Source organism: Cygnus olor, chromosome 7 (assembly GCF_009769625.2).
Source record: "Cygnus olor isolate bCygOlo1 chromosome 7, bCygOlo1.pri.v2, whole genome shotgun sequence".
In the NCBI taxonomy this organism is placed as follows: Eukaryota; Metazoa; Chordata; class Aves; order Anseriformes; family Anatidae; genus Cygnus; species Cygnus olor.
The window spans coordinates 33,492,878-33,506,366 of NC_049175.1; the positions used below are offsets into that span (position 1 = coordinate 33,492,878).

The 13,489-nt window shown below is 55.5% G+C and overlaps 1 protein-coding gene across 1 annotated transcript in view; it reads left to right on the top strand.

Moving 5' to 3' along the window:
• Positions 1 to 13,489, top strand: part of LOC121073276 (deleted in malignant brain tumors 1 protein-like) — a 90,712-nt gene that overhangs the window by 2,091 nt on the left and 75,132 nt on the right. The window contains 15 exon segments of the mRNA XM_040564058.1: positions 170 to 211; positions 819 to 1,130; positions 1,731 to 1,778; positions 2,706 to 3,017; positions 3,284 to 3,325; positions 3,878 to 4,246; positions 5,737 to 6,051; positions 7,135 to 7,446; positions 7,576 to 7,617; positions 8,041 to 8,283; positions 9,135 to 9,446; positions 9,576 to 9,617; positions 11,081 to 11,446; positions 11,576 to 11,617; positions 13,099 to 13,449. Coding sequence (XP_040419992.1) covers positions 170 to 211; positions 819 to 1,130; positions 1,731 to 1,778; positions 2,706 to 3,017; positions 3,284 to 3,325; positions 3,878 to 4,246; positions 5,737 to 6,051; positions 7,135 to 7,446; positions 7,576 to 7,617; positions 8,041 to 8,283; positions 9,135 to 9,446; positions 9,576 to 9,617; positions 11,081 to 11,446; positions 11,576 to 11,617; positions 13,099 to 13,449 — 3,150 coding nt within the window.

The following is a 13,489-nucleotide window of genomic DNA, read 5'->3' on the forward strand; positions in this document are numbered from 1 at the left end:
GTTTCTGTTTGACTCTGTCCCCACGCTGGATGCCCGTGCTGAGAGCCCCACGCTCTGCATCACCGGTGCGACCGGGCAGCAGCGACATCCCCAGTGCCAGGAGCAAACCTGGTCATGCTCCTTCCTCCCAAAGTCCCTCACTCACTTCTTTCTCTTCCTTCCTCTGCAGCTGCAATAACCACGACGAGCCCATATCCCACCACAACTCCAGGTACGTCTGCATCTCCCATGGCTCCTTTCTGTGCATTCTTCTTGGGCGGCACTGGCTAGCAGCCCAAACAGCTTGGCGGTCTGACGCTGCCCAGTGCCCAGTTTGGATGGGCAGGAGGGTGGTGGTGGTAGTCGCACGCACCAGGGCAGGGCATGGTGCTGCCCCTGGGGCTGTTGTGGCCCCCCGTTGGAATGGCTGCCATATCTTTTTATCCAGTTTCCGTCGTGGAGCCCAGAACTGCGCACAGGACTCGAGGTGCAGCCGCAGCTGTGCTGAGTAGAGTGGGGCAAGCACTCCTTCCGACCGGCTAGCTCAGCGGTGCTGTGTGCAGCCCACGTCAGGGCTGGCCCTGTCGGCGACCAGGGCCCGTTGCTGGCTCACGTTGAGCTTCCAACCAGCAATGCCCCCTGAGCCCTTTTAAAGAAACACCAGAGTCACAGAATAGAAGGATGGGAGAGTCGAGCCAGGGGAAAGGCAGAGCCTAATAGCGTGGAGGGTGCTGATCCCAGTGGCCTGAAAGTGTTGTGGTGATGAAATGCAACGGTGGGGGCAGGTGCCTGTTTGCCAGCAGCTTTACCCACGTTTTCCTTGTCCCCTGCTTTCCCAGGTGTCTCTCTGAGCTTGGTGAATGGCAGGAACCGGTGTGAGGGGCGCATAGAGATCAACCACTATGGGAGCTGGGGCACGGTGTGTGACGACAGCTGGGACCTCAATGATGCTCAAGTTGTGTGCAGGCAGCTGGGATGCGGCTATGCTGTTTCTGCACTCGGAAATGCCTATTTTGGACCAGGCAGTGGCAGTATTTACCTGGACGATGTGCAGTGCACAGGGAGTGAGTCCTCCCTGTTTGAGTGCAGGAACTCTGGCTGGGGCTCCCACAACTGTGGCCACCATGAAGACGCAGGTGTTGTCTGCTCAGGTAGTGTTGGTTTTCCTCCATCAATCATAGAGCGATTTCATAAAATACCCCTACTTTGCCTGACATGGAGATGGTTCGGAGCCACTCCTGCCGTTTCTGTTTGACTCTGTTCCCACACTGGATGCCTGTGTTGAGCGCCCCATGCTCTGCATCACCAGTGCAACCAGGCAGCAGCAAATTCTCCATTGCTGGGAGCAAAACCTGCTAATGTTCCTTCCTCCCAAAGTCCCTCACTTTCTTTTTTCTTTTCTTCCCTCAGCAGCTGCAAATTCCACGACGAGCCCATATCCCACCACAACTCCAGGTACGTCTGCATCTCCCATGGCTCCTTTCTGTGCATTCTTCTCAGGTGGCACTGGTTAGCAGCCTAAGCAGCTTGGTGGTCTGACGCTGCCCAGTGCCCAGTTTGGATAGGCAGGAGGGTGGTGGTGGTAGTCGCACGCACCAGGGCAGGGCATGGTGCTGCCCCTGGGGCTGTCGTGTGCCTTGCCTGCAGGCCTGGAGAGCGTAGAGCTCAGGGATGCACCGTGCCCTGTCCAGATTGCTCCTTCATCCAGAAGTCCCTCACTTGCTTCCTTCTCCCTCTTCCTGCCTCAACAGGTCGGACGTACAGAACCACAGTTGGCTTCCAACCAACCGTTCCTCCAGGTACATCTATATTTTTCCAGTGTTTTCTGTGCGCTCCTTTTGGGTTTCATCAGTTGCTGAGTGCCAGGGTGGGCTTTGGCTCTTCCGTGGAGTCCCAGACCCGTAGAATATCCAGAGCTGGGAGGGACTCGCAAGGGCCATCGAGTCCATCTCCAGCACGTGCGTAGGAGCATTGTGGAAATGCTTCATCAGCACTGAAAGGCCTGGGGCCATGACCACTTGCCAGGGAGCCTGCTGCAGTGCCTGACCTGCCTCTCAGTGAAGACGCTGTTCCTACCATCCAACCTGAGCCTCCCCTGAGGCAGGTTTCAGGCATTTCCTCGTGTCCTGTCACCGGAGGAAAGAGATCGGTGCCTCCCTCTCCATTCCCCATCGAGAGGAAGGTGTAGGCAGCAGCGGGCTCACCCCTCAGGCTCCTCTTCTCTAAGCTGAACAAACCAAATGGCCTCAGCCTCTCCTGCTAATTTCAAGCCCTCTAGGCCTTTCCCCATCCCTGTGACCCTCCATTGGAATGGCTGCAATCTTTTTATATCCTTCTTCTGTGGTGGAGCCCAGAACTGTGCACAGGACTCGAGGTGCAGCCACAGCTGTGCTGAGTAGAGTGGGGCAAGCACTCCTTCCGACCAGCTAGCTCAGCGGTGCTGTGTGCAGCCCACGTCAGGGCTGGCCCTGTCGGCGACCAGGGCCCGTTGCTGGCTCACGTTGAGCTTGCATCCACCAAAGCCCCCCGATCCCTTTCAAAGAAGCACCAGAGTCACAGAATAGAAGGATGGGAGAGCTGATCCAGGGGAAAGGCAGAGCCTAATAGAGCGGAGCGTGTTGATCCTGGTGGCCTGAAAGTGTTGTGGTGATGAAGTGCAACGGTGGGGGCAGGTGCCTGTTTGCCAGCAGCTTTTCCCATGTTTTCCTTGTCCCCTGCTTTCCCAGGTGTCTCTCTGAGCTTGGTGAATGGCAGGAACCTGTGTGAGGGGCGCATAGTGATCAACCACTATGGGAGCTGGGGCACGGTGTGTGACGACAGCTGGGACCTCAATGATGCCCAAGTTGTGTGCAGACAGCTGGGATGCGGCTATGCTGTTTCTGCACTCGGAAGTGCCTATTTTGGACAAGGCAGTGGCAGTATTTACCTGGACGATGTGCAGTGCACAGGGAATGAGTCCTCCCTGTTTGAGTGCAGAAGCTCTGGCTGGGGCGTCCACAACTGTGGGCACAGTGAAGACGCAGGTGTTGTCTGCTCAGGTAGTGTTGGTTTTCCTCCATCAATCCTGGTGTGCTTTCATAAATCGCCCTTACTTTGCCTGTTGTGGAGAAGGTTCAGAGCCACATTTCCTGTTTCTGTTTTGCTCTGTCCCCACGCTGGATCCCCCACGCTGGATGAGACCCCCATGCTCTGCATCACCAGTGCGACTGGGCAGCAGCAAATTCACCAGTGCCGGGAGCAAACCTGTTCATGCTCCTTCCTCCCAAAGTCCCTCACTCGCTTCTTTCTCTTCCTTCCTCTGCAGCTGCAAATTCCACGACGAGCCCATATCCCACCACAACTCCAGGTACGTCTGCGTCTCCCATGGCTCCTTTCTGTGCATTCTTCTTGGGCGGCACTGGCTAGCAGCCCAAGCAGCTTGGCGGTCTGACCCTGCCCAGTGCCCGGTTGGATGGGCAGGAGGATGGTGGTGGTAGCTGCACGCACCAGGGCAGGGCATGGTGCTGCCCCTGGGGCTGTTGTGGCCCCCCGTTGGAATGGCTGCCATATCTTTTTATCCAGTTTCCGTCGTGGAGCCCAGAACTGCGCACAGGACTCGAGGTGCAGCCGCAGCTGTGCTGAGTAGAGTGGGGCAAGCACTCCTTCCGACCGGCTAGCTCAGCGGTGCTGTGTGCAGCCCACGTCAGGGCTGGCCCTGTTGGCGACCAGGGCCCGTTGCTGGCTCACGTTGAGCTTCCAACCAGCAATGCCCCCTGAGCCCTTTTAAAGAAACACCAGAGTCACAGAATAGAAGGATGGGAGAGTCGAGCCAGGGGAAAGGCAGAGCCTAATAGCGTGGAGGGTGCTGATCCCAGTGGCCTGAAAGTGTTGTGGTGATGAAATGCAACGGTGGGGGCAGGTGCCTGTTTGCCAGCAGCTTTACCCACGTTTTCCTTGTCCCCTGCTTTCCCAGGTGTCTCTCTGAGCTTGGTGAATGGCAGGAACCGGTGTGAGGGGCGCATAGAGATCAACCACTATGGGAGCCGGGGCACGGTGTGTGATGACAGCTGGGACCTCAATGATGCCCACGTTGTGTGCAGGCAGCTGGGATGTGGCTATGCTGTTTCTGCATTCGGAAGTGCTTATTTTGGACAAGGCAGTGGCAGTATTTACCTGGACGATGTGCAGTGCACAGGGAGTGAGTCCTCCCTGTTTGAGTGCAGAAGCTCTGGCTGGGGCGTCCACAACTGTGGGCACAGTGAAGACGCAGGTGTTGTCTGCTCAGGTAGTGTTGGTTTTCCTCCATCAATCATAGCGCGCTTTCATAGATTGCCCCTACATTGCCTGTTGTGGAGAAGGTTCAGAGCCACTATTCCCATTTCTATTTTGCTCTGTCCCCACACCTGATGTCCATGCTGAGACTCCCGCGCTCTGCATTACCAACACGACCGGGCAGCAGCGACATCCCCAGTGCCGGGAGCAAACCTGGTCATGCTCCTTCCTCCCAAAGTCCCTCACTCGCTTCTTTCTCTTCCTTCCTCTACAGCTGCAATAACCACGACGAGCCCAAGTCCCACCACAACTCCAGGTACGTCTGCATCTCCCATGGCTCCTTTCTGCAGGCATGGAGAAATCAGAGCTCAGGGCTGCACTGTGCCCTGTCCACACTGCACCTTCATCACGAGTGGTGTTCCCTTAGGGTTGGTGTTGGGGCCCATCCTCTCTAGTATCTTAACTGATTATTTGGATGGGAGAATTAAGTGCCCCCTCAGTAAATTTTAAGTTGACGCCAAGTTGCGTGGAAGTGTCGATCTTCTACAGGATGGAAAGTCCCTGCAGAGGCACCTGGTCAGGTTGGATCAATGGGCTGAGCCCAGGGAATGAGGTTCAACATGGCTAAGTGTCAGATCCTGCACTTTGGTCACAACAACCCCGTGCAGTGCTACAGGCTTGGGGCAGAGTGGCTGGAAAGCTATGCAGTGAAAAAGGACCTGGGGGTGTTGGTCAGTGATTGCCTGAACATGAGCCGGCAGTGTGCCCAGGTGGCCAAGAAGGCCAACGGCATCCTGGTTGTGTCAGGAATAGTGCAGCCAGCAGGAGCAAGGAGGTGATCGTCCCCCGTTGCTCTGCTCTGGTGAGGCCACACCTATGGTGCTGTGTTCAGCTTTGGGCCCCTCACTAAAAGGACATGGAGGCCCTGGAGTGTGTCCAGAGAAGGGCTACGAAGCTGGCGAAGGGCCTGGGACACAAGTCCTATGGGGAGCAGCTGAAGGCACTGGGGTTGTTTAGTCTGGAGAGAACAGGCTCAGGGGAGACATTATTGCTCTCTACAGCTCCCTAAAAGGAAGGTGTGGGGAGCGGGGGTCGGCCTCTTCTCACAGGTATCTAGTGATAGAACTAGAGGGAATGGCCTCAGGTTCCATGAAGGGAGATTCAGGTTAGAAATGAGGAGACATTTCTCCTCAGAAAGTGCAGTTAGGCGTTGGGACGGGTTGCCCAGGGAGGTGGTGGCGTCACCGTCCCTGGGGGGTGTTCAAAGAAAGGTTGGACATGGTGCTTGGGGACATGGTTTGGAGGGTCATATTGGTAGTACGGGGATGGTTGGACCAGATGATCTTGGAGGGCTTTTCCAACCTTAATGATTCTCTGATTCGAATAGAGTGGAAGGTGTTGATCCCGGTGGCCTGAAAGTGGTGTGGTGATGAAATGCAATGGTAAGGGAAGGTGCCTGTGTGCCAGCAGCTTTTCCCATGTTTTCCTTGTCCCCTGCTTTCCCAGGTGTCTCTCTGAGCTTGGTGAATGGCGGGAACCGGTGTGAGGGGCGCATAGAGATCTACCGCAATGGGAGCCGGGGCACGGTGTGTGACGATGGCTGGGACCTCAATGATGCCCACGTTGTGTGCAGGCAGCTGGGATGTGGCTATGCTGTTTCTGCACTCGGAAGTGCCTATTTTGGACAAGGCAGTGGCAGTATTTACCTGGACGATGTGCAGTGCACAGGGAGTGAGTCCTCCCTGTTTGAGTGCAGAAGCTCTGGCTGGGGCGTCCACAATTGTGGGCACAGTGAAGACGCAGGTGTTGTCTGCTCAGGTAGTGTTGGTTTTCCTCCATCAATCATAGCGCGCTTTCATAGATTGCCCCTATGTGCCTGATGTGGAGAAGGCTTGGAACTCACTTGTTCAAAGTCCCTCACTTGCATCTCTCTTCCTCCCTCTACAGCTGCAATAACCACGACGAGCCCAAGTCCCACCACAACTCCAGGTATGTCTGCATCTCCCATGGCTCCTTTCTGTGCATTCTTCTCGGGCGGCACTGGTTAGCAGCCCAAGCAGCTTGGTGGTCTGATGCTGCCCAGTGCCCGTTGTGGAGGGGCAGGAGGGCGGTGCTGGTAGCCACACGCACCGGGGCAGGGCATGGTGCTGCCCCTGGGGCCGTTGTGGCCCCCCGTTGGAATGGCTGCAATCTTTTTATATCCTTCTTCTGTGGTGGAGCCCAGAACTGTGCACAGGACTCGAGGTACAGCTGCAGCTGTTCTGAGTAGAGTGGGGCAAGCACTCCTTCCGACCGGCTAGCTCAGCGGTGCAATGTGCAGCCCACGTCAGGGCTGGCCCTGTTGGCGACCAGGGCCCGTTGCTGGCTCACGTTGAGCTTGAATCCACCAAAGCCCCCCGATCCCTTTCAAAGAAGCACCTGAGTCACAGAATAGAAGGATGGGAGAGCTGATCCAGGGGAAAGGCAGAGCCTAATAGCGTGGAGGGTGTTGATCCTGGTGGCCTGAAATCATATCATATCATCGAATGGCCTGGGGTGGAAGGGACCTCAAAAATCGTCTAGTTCCAAGCCCCTGCCATGTGCAGGGATGCCACCCACTAAATGGGGTTGCTCAGGGTGTCATCCAATCTGGTCTGGTACACCTCCAGGGATGGGACATCCACAACCTCTCTGGGCAGCCTGTTCCAGCGCCTCACCACCCTCTGAGTAAAAGAATTTCCTTCTAACCTCTAATCTAAACCTCCCCTCTTTTAGTTTAAAACTATTCCCGCTTGTCCTGTCATTATCTACCCAAGTAAAGAGTCCTTCTGCAGAAAGTGGTGTGGTGAAGAAATGCAATGGTGAGGGAAGGTGCCTGTGTGCCAGCAGCTTTTCCCACGTTTTCCTTGTCCCCTGCTTTCCCAGGTGTCTCTCTGAGCTTGGTGAATGGCAGGAACCGGTGTGAGGGGCGCATAGAGATCTACTGCAATGGGAGCCGGGGCACGGTGTGTGACGACAGCTGGGACCTCAATGATGCCCACGTTGTGTGCAGGCAGCTGGGATGTGGCTATGCTGTTTCTGCACTCGGAAGTGCCTATTTTGGACCAGGCAGTGGCAGTATTTACCTGGACGATGTGCAGTGCACAGGGAGTGAGTCCTCCCTGTTTGAGTGCAGAAGCTCTGGCTGGGGCGTCCACAACTGTGGGCACAGTGAAGACGCAGGTGTTGTCTGCTCAGGTAGTGTTGGTTTTCCTCCATCAATCATAGCGCGCTTTCATAGATTGCCCCTATGTGCCTGATGTGGAGAAGGCTTGGAACTCACTTGTTCAAAGTCCCTCACTTGCATCTCTCTTCCTCCCTCTACAGCTGCAATAACCACGACGAGCCCAAGTCCCACCACAACTCCAGGTATGTCTGCATCTCCCATGGCTCCTTTCTGTGCATTCTTCTCGGGCGGCACTGGTTAGCAGCCCAAGCAGCTTGGTGGTCTGATGCTGCCCAGTGCCCGTTGTGGAGGGGCAGGAGGGCGGTGCTGGTAGCGACACGCACCAGGGCAGGGCATGGTGCTGCCCCTGGGGCCGTTGTGGCCCTCCATTGGAATGGCTGCAATCTTTTTATATCCTTCTTCTGTGGTGGAGCCCAGAACTGTGCACAGGACTCGAGGTACAGCTGCAGCTGTTCTGAGTAGAGTGGGGCAAGCACTGCTTCCAACCAGCTAGCTCAGCAGTTCTGTGTGCACCGCACGTCAGGGCTGGCCCTGTTGGCGATCAGGGCCCATTGCTGGCTTGCGTTGAGCTTGAATCCACCAACGCCCCCTGATCCCTTTTAAAGAAGCACCAGAGTCACAGAATAGAAGGATGGGAGAGCCGATCCAAGGGAAAGTGGACAGTGAAATTGAGTGCACCCTCAGCATATTTGCTGATGTCACCAAGCTATGTCGTGTGGTCAACACCTTGGAGGAAAAGGATGCCATCCAGATGGAACTGGGCAGGCTTGAGAGGTCAGCCTGTGCAAACCTCCAGGGGTTCAACAAGGCCAAGTATCTGGATCAGGGAATACCCAGCACAAATAGAGGCTGGGTGGGGCACGGATTGAGAGCAGCCATGAGGAGAAGAGCTGCTGGTGGATGAGAAGCTCAACATGAGCCAGCAATGTGTGCCTGCAGCCCAGAAAGCCAACCATACCATAGGCTGCACCAGCAGCAGTACAGCCATCAGGGCAAGGGTGGGGATTCTCCTCTGCTCTGCTCTGCTCTCCTGAGACCCCCACCTGGAGTCCTGTGTTCAGCTGTGGGACCCCAGTGCAAGAAGGATATCGAAGTATAAGAACTAGTCTAGAGAGGGGCCACTAAGATGATCAAGGGGCTGGAGAATCTCTCCTGTGAAGACAGGCTGAGGGAGTTGGGGTTGTTCAGCCTGAAGAAGAGAAGGCTCCAGGGAGGCCTTATAGTGGCCTTCCACTACCTAAAGGGTGCTGCAGAAAAGCTGGGGAGGGACTCTTTGTCAGGGGGTAGAAGAGGTGTTAGAAGGGGTAATGGCTTTAAACTACGAGAGGGTAGATTTAGCTTAGATATAAGGAGGAAATTCTTCACTCGGAGGGTGGTGTGGCCCTGACACAGGTTGCCGGGAGAAGCTGGGGATGGCCCATCCCTGGAAGTGTTCAAGGCCAGGCTGGATGGGGCTTTGGGGTCTGGTGAAAGGTTTCTCTGGCCATGGTGTGGGAGTTGTAACAAGATGGTCTTTAGGGTCCCTGCCAACCCAAACCATTCTGTGATTCTCTGATTCTATAAAAGGCACAGTCTAATAGAGTGGAGGGTGACAATCCCGGTGGCCTGAAAGTGGTGTGGTGTTGAAATGCAATGGTGAGGGAAGGTGCCTGTGTGCCAGCAGCTTTTCCCACGTTTTCCTTGTCCCCTGCTTTCCCAGGTGTCTCTCTGAGCTTGGTGAATGGCGGGAACCGGTGTGAGGGGCGCATAGAGATCAACCACTATGGGAGCCGGGGCACGGTGTGTGACGACAGCTGGGACCTCAATGATGCCCACGTTGTGTGCAGGCAGCTGGGATGTGGCTATGCTGTTTCTGCACTCGGAAATGCCTATTTTGGACAAGGCAGTGGCAGTATTTACCTGGACGATGTGCAGTGCACAGGGAATGAGTCCTCCCTGTTTGAGTGCAGGAACTCTGGCTGGGGCTCCCACAACTGTGGCCACCATGAAGACGCAGGTGTTGTCTGCTCAGGTAGTGTTGGTTTTCCTCCATCAATCATAGCGCGCTTTCATAGATTGCCCCTATGTGCCTGATGTGGAGAAGGCTTGGAACTCGCTTGTTCAATGTCCCTCACTTGCATCTCTCTTCCTCCCTCTACAGCTGCAATAACCACGACGAGCCCAAGTCCCACCACAACTCCAGGTATGTCTGCATCTCCCATGGCTCCTTTCTGTGCATTCTTCTCGGGCGGCACTGGTTAGCAGCCCAAGCAGCTTGGTGGTCTGATGCTGCCCAGTGCCCGTTGTGGAGGGGCAGGAGGGCGGTGCTGGTAGCCACACGCACCGGGGCAGGGCATGGTGCTGCCCCTGGGGCCGTTGTGGCCCCCCGTTGGAATGGCTGCAATCTTTTTATATCCTTCTTCTGTGGTGGAGCCCAGAACTGTGCACAAGACTTGAGGTACAGCTGCAGCTGTTCTGAGTAGAGTGGGGCAAGCACTGCTTCCAACCAGCTAGCTCAGCAGTTCTGTGTGCACCGCACGTCAGGGCTGGCCCTGTTGGCGATCAGGGCCCATTGCTGGCTTGCGTTGAGCTTGAATCCACCAACGCCCCCTGATCCCTTTTAAAGAAGCACCAGAGTCACAGAATAGAAGGATGGGAGAGCCGATCCAAGGGAAAGTGGACAGTGAAATTGAGTGCACCCTCAGCATATTTGCTGATGTCACCAAGCTATGTCGTGTGGTCAACACCTTGGAGGAAAAGGATGCCATCCAGATGGAACTGGGCAGGCTTGAGAGGTCAGCCTGTGCGAACCTCCAGGGGTTCAACAAGGCCAAGTATCTGGATCAGGGAATACCCAACACAAATAGAGGCTGGGTGGGGCACGGATTGAGAGCAGCCATGAGGAGAAGAGCTGCTGGTGGATGAGAAGCTCAACATGAGCCAGCAATGTGTGCCTGCAGCCCAGAAAGCCAACCATACCATAGGCTGCACCAGCAGCAGTACAGCCATCAGGGCAAGGGTGGGGATTCTCCTCTGCTCTGCTCTGCTCTCCTGAGACCCCCACCTGGAGTCCTGTGTTCAGCTGTGGGACCCCAGTGCAAGAAGGATATCGAAGTATAAGAACTAGTCTAGAGAGGGGCCACTAAGATGATCAAGGGGCTGGAGAATCTCTCCTGTGAAGACAGGCTGAGGGAGTTGGGGTTGTTCAGCCTGAAGAAGAGAAGGCTCCAGGGAGGCCTTATAGTGGCCTTCCACTACCTAAAGGGTGCTGCAGAAAAGCTGGGGAGGGACTCTTTGTCAGGGGGTAGAAGAGGTGTTAGAAGGGGTAATGGCTTTAAACTACGAGAGGGTAGATTTAGCTTAGATATAAGGAGGAAATTCTTCACTCGGAGGGTGGTGAGGCCCTGACACAGGTTGCCGGGAGAAGCTGGAGATGGCCCATCCCTGGAAGTGTTCAAGGCCAGGCTGGATGGGGCTTTGGGGTCTGGTGAAAGGTTTCCCTGGCCATGGTGTGGGAGTTGTAACAAGATGGTCTTTAGGGTCCCTGCCAACCCAAACCATTCTGTGATTCTCTGATTCTATAAAAGGCACAGTCTAATAGAGTGGAGGGTGACGATCCCGGTGGCCTGAAAGTGGTGTGGTGATGAAATGCAATGGTGAGGGAAGGTGCCTGTGTGCCAGCAGCTTTTCCCACGTTTTCCTTGTCCCCTGCTTTCCCAGGTGTCTCTCTGAGCTTGGTGAATGGCGGGAACCGGTGTGAGGGGCGCATAGAGATCAACCACTATGGGAGCTGGGGCACGGTGTGTGACGACAGCTGGGACCTCAATGATGCCCACGTTGTGTGCAGGCAGCTGGGATGTGGCTATGCTGTTTCTGCACTCGGAAATGCCTATTTTGGACCAGGCAGTGGCAGTATTTACCTGGACGATGTGCAGTGCACAGGGAATGAGTCCTCCCTGTTTGAGTGCAGGAACTCTGGCTGGGGCTCCCACAACTGTGGCCACCATGAAGACGCAGGTGTTGTCTGCTCAGGTAGTGTTGGTTTTCCTCCATCAATCATAGCGCGCTTTCATAGATTGCCCCTATGTGCCTGATGTGGAGAAGGCTTGGAACTCACTTGTTCAAAGTCCCTCACTTGCATCTCTCTTCCTCCCTCTACAGCTGCAATAACCACGACGAGCCCAAGTCCCACCACAACTCCAGGTATGTCTGCATCTCCCATGGCTCCTTTCTGTGCATTCTTCTCGGGCGGCACTGGTTAGCAGCCCAAGCAGCTTGGTGGTCTGATGCTGCCCAGTGCCCGTTGTGGAGGGGCAGGAGGGCGGTGCTGGTAGCCACACGCACCGGGGCAGGGCATGGTGCTGCCCCTGGGGCCGTTGTGGCCCCCCGTTGGAATGGCTGCAATCTTTTTATATCCTTCTTCTGTGGTGGAGCCCAGAACTGTGCACAAGACTTGAGGTACAGCTGCAGCTGTTCTGAGTAGAGTGGGGCAAGCACTGCTTCCAACCAGCTAGCTCAGCAGTTCTGTGTGCACCGCACGTCAGGGCTGGCCCTGTTGGCGATCAGGGCCCATTGCTGGCTTGCGTTGAGCTTGAATCCACCAACGCCCCCTGATCCCTTTTAAAGAAGCACCAGAGTCACAGAATAGAAGGATGGGAGAGCCGATCCAAGGGAAAGTGGACAGTGAAATTGAGTGCACCCTCAGCATATTTGCTGATGTCACCAAGCTATGTCGTGTGGTCAACACCTTGGAGGAAAAGGATGCCATCCAGATGGAACTGGGCAGGCTTGAGAGGTCAGCCTGTGCGAACCTCCAGGGGTTCAACAAGGCCAAGTATCTGGATCAGGGAATACCCAGCACAAATAGAGGCTGGGTGGGGCACGGATTGAGAGCAGCCATGAGGAGAAGAGCTGCTGGTGGATGAGAAGCTCAACATGAGCCAGCAATGTGTGCCTGCAGCCCAGAAAGCCAACCATACCATAGGCTGCACCAGCAGCAGTACAGCCATCAGGGCAAGGGTGGGGATTCTCCTCTGCTCTGCTCTGCTCTCCTGAGACCCCCACCTGGAGTCCTGTGTTCAGCTGTGGGACCCCAGTGCAAGAAGGATATCGAAGTATAAGAACTAGTCTAGAGAGGGGCCACTAAGATGATCAAGGGGCTGGAGAATCTCTCCTGTGAAGACAGGCTGAGGGAGTTGGGGTTGTTCAGCCTGAAGAAGAGAAGGCTCCAGGGAGGCCTTATAGTGGCCTTCCACTACCTAAAGGGTGCTGCAGAAAAGCTGGGGAGGGACTCTTTGTCAGGGGGTAGAAGAGGTGTTAGAAGGGGTAATGGCTTTAAACTACGAGAGGGTAGATTTAGCTTAGATATAAGGAGGAAATTCTTCACTCGGAGGGTGGTGAGGCCCTGACACAGGTTGCCGGGAGAAGCTGGAGATGGCCCATCCCTGGAAGTGTTCAAGGCCAGGCTGGATGGGGCTTTGGGGTCTGGTGAAAGGTTTCCCTGGCCATGGTGTGGGAGTTGTAACAAGATGGTCTTTAGGGTCCCTGCCAACCCAAACCATTCTGTGATTCTCTGATTCTATAAAAGGCACAGTCTAATAGAGTGGAGGGTGACAATCCCGGTGGCCTGAAAGTGGTGTGGTGATGAAATGCAATGGTGAGGGAAGGTGCCTGTGTGCCAGCAGCTTTTCCCACGTTTTCCTTGTCCCCTGCTTTCCCAGGTGTCTCTCTGAGCTTGGTGAATGGCGGGAACCGGTGTGAGGGGCGCATAGAGATCAACCACTATGGGAGCTGGGGCACGGTGTGTGACGACAGCTGGGACCTCAATGATGCCCACGTTGTGTGCAGGCAGCTGGGATGTGGCTATGCTGTTTCTGCACTCGGAAATGCCTATTTTGGACCAGGCAGTGGCAGTATTTACCTGGACGATGTGCAGTGCACAGGGAATGAGTCCTCCCTGTTTGAGTGCAGGAACTCTGGCTGGGGCTCCCACAACTGTGGCCACCATGAAGACGCAGGTGTTGTCTGCTCAGGTAGTGTTGGTTTTCCTCCATCAATCCTGGTGTGCTTTCATAA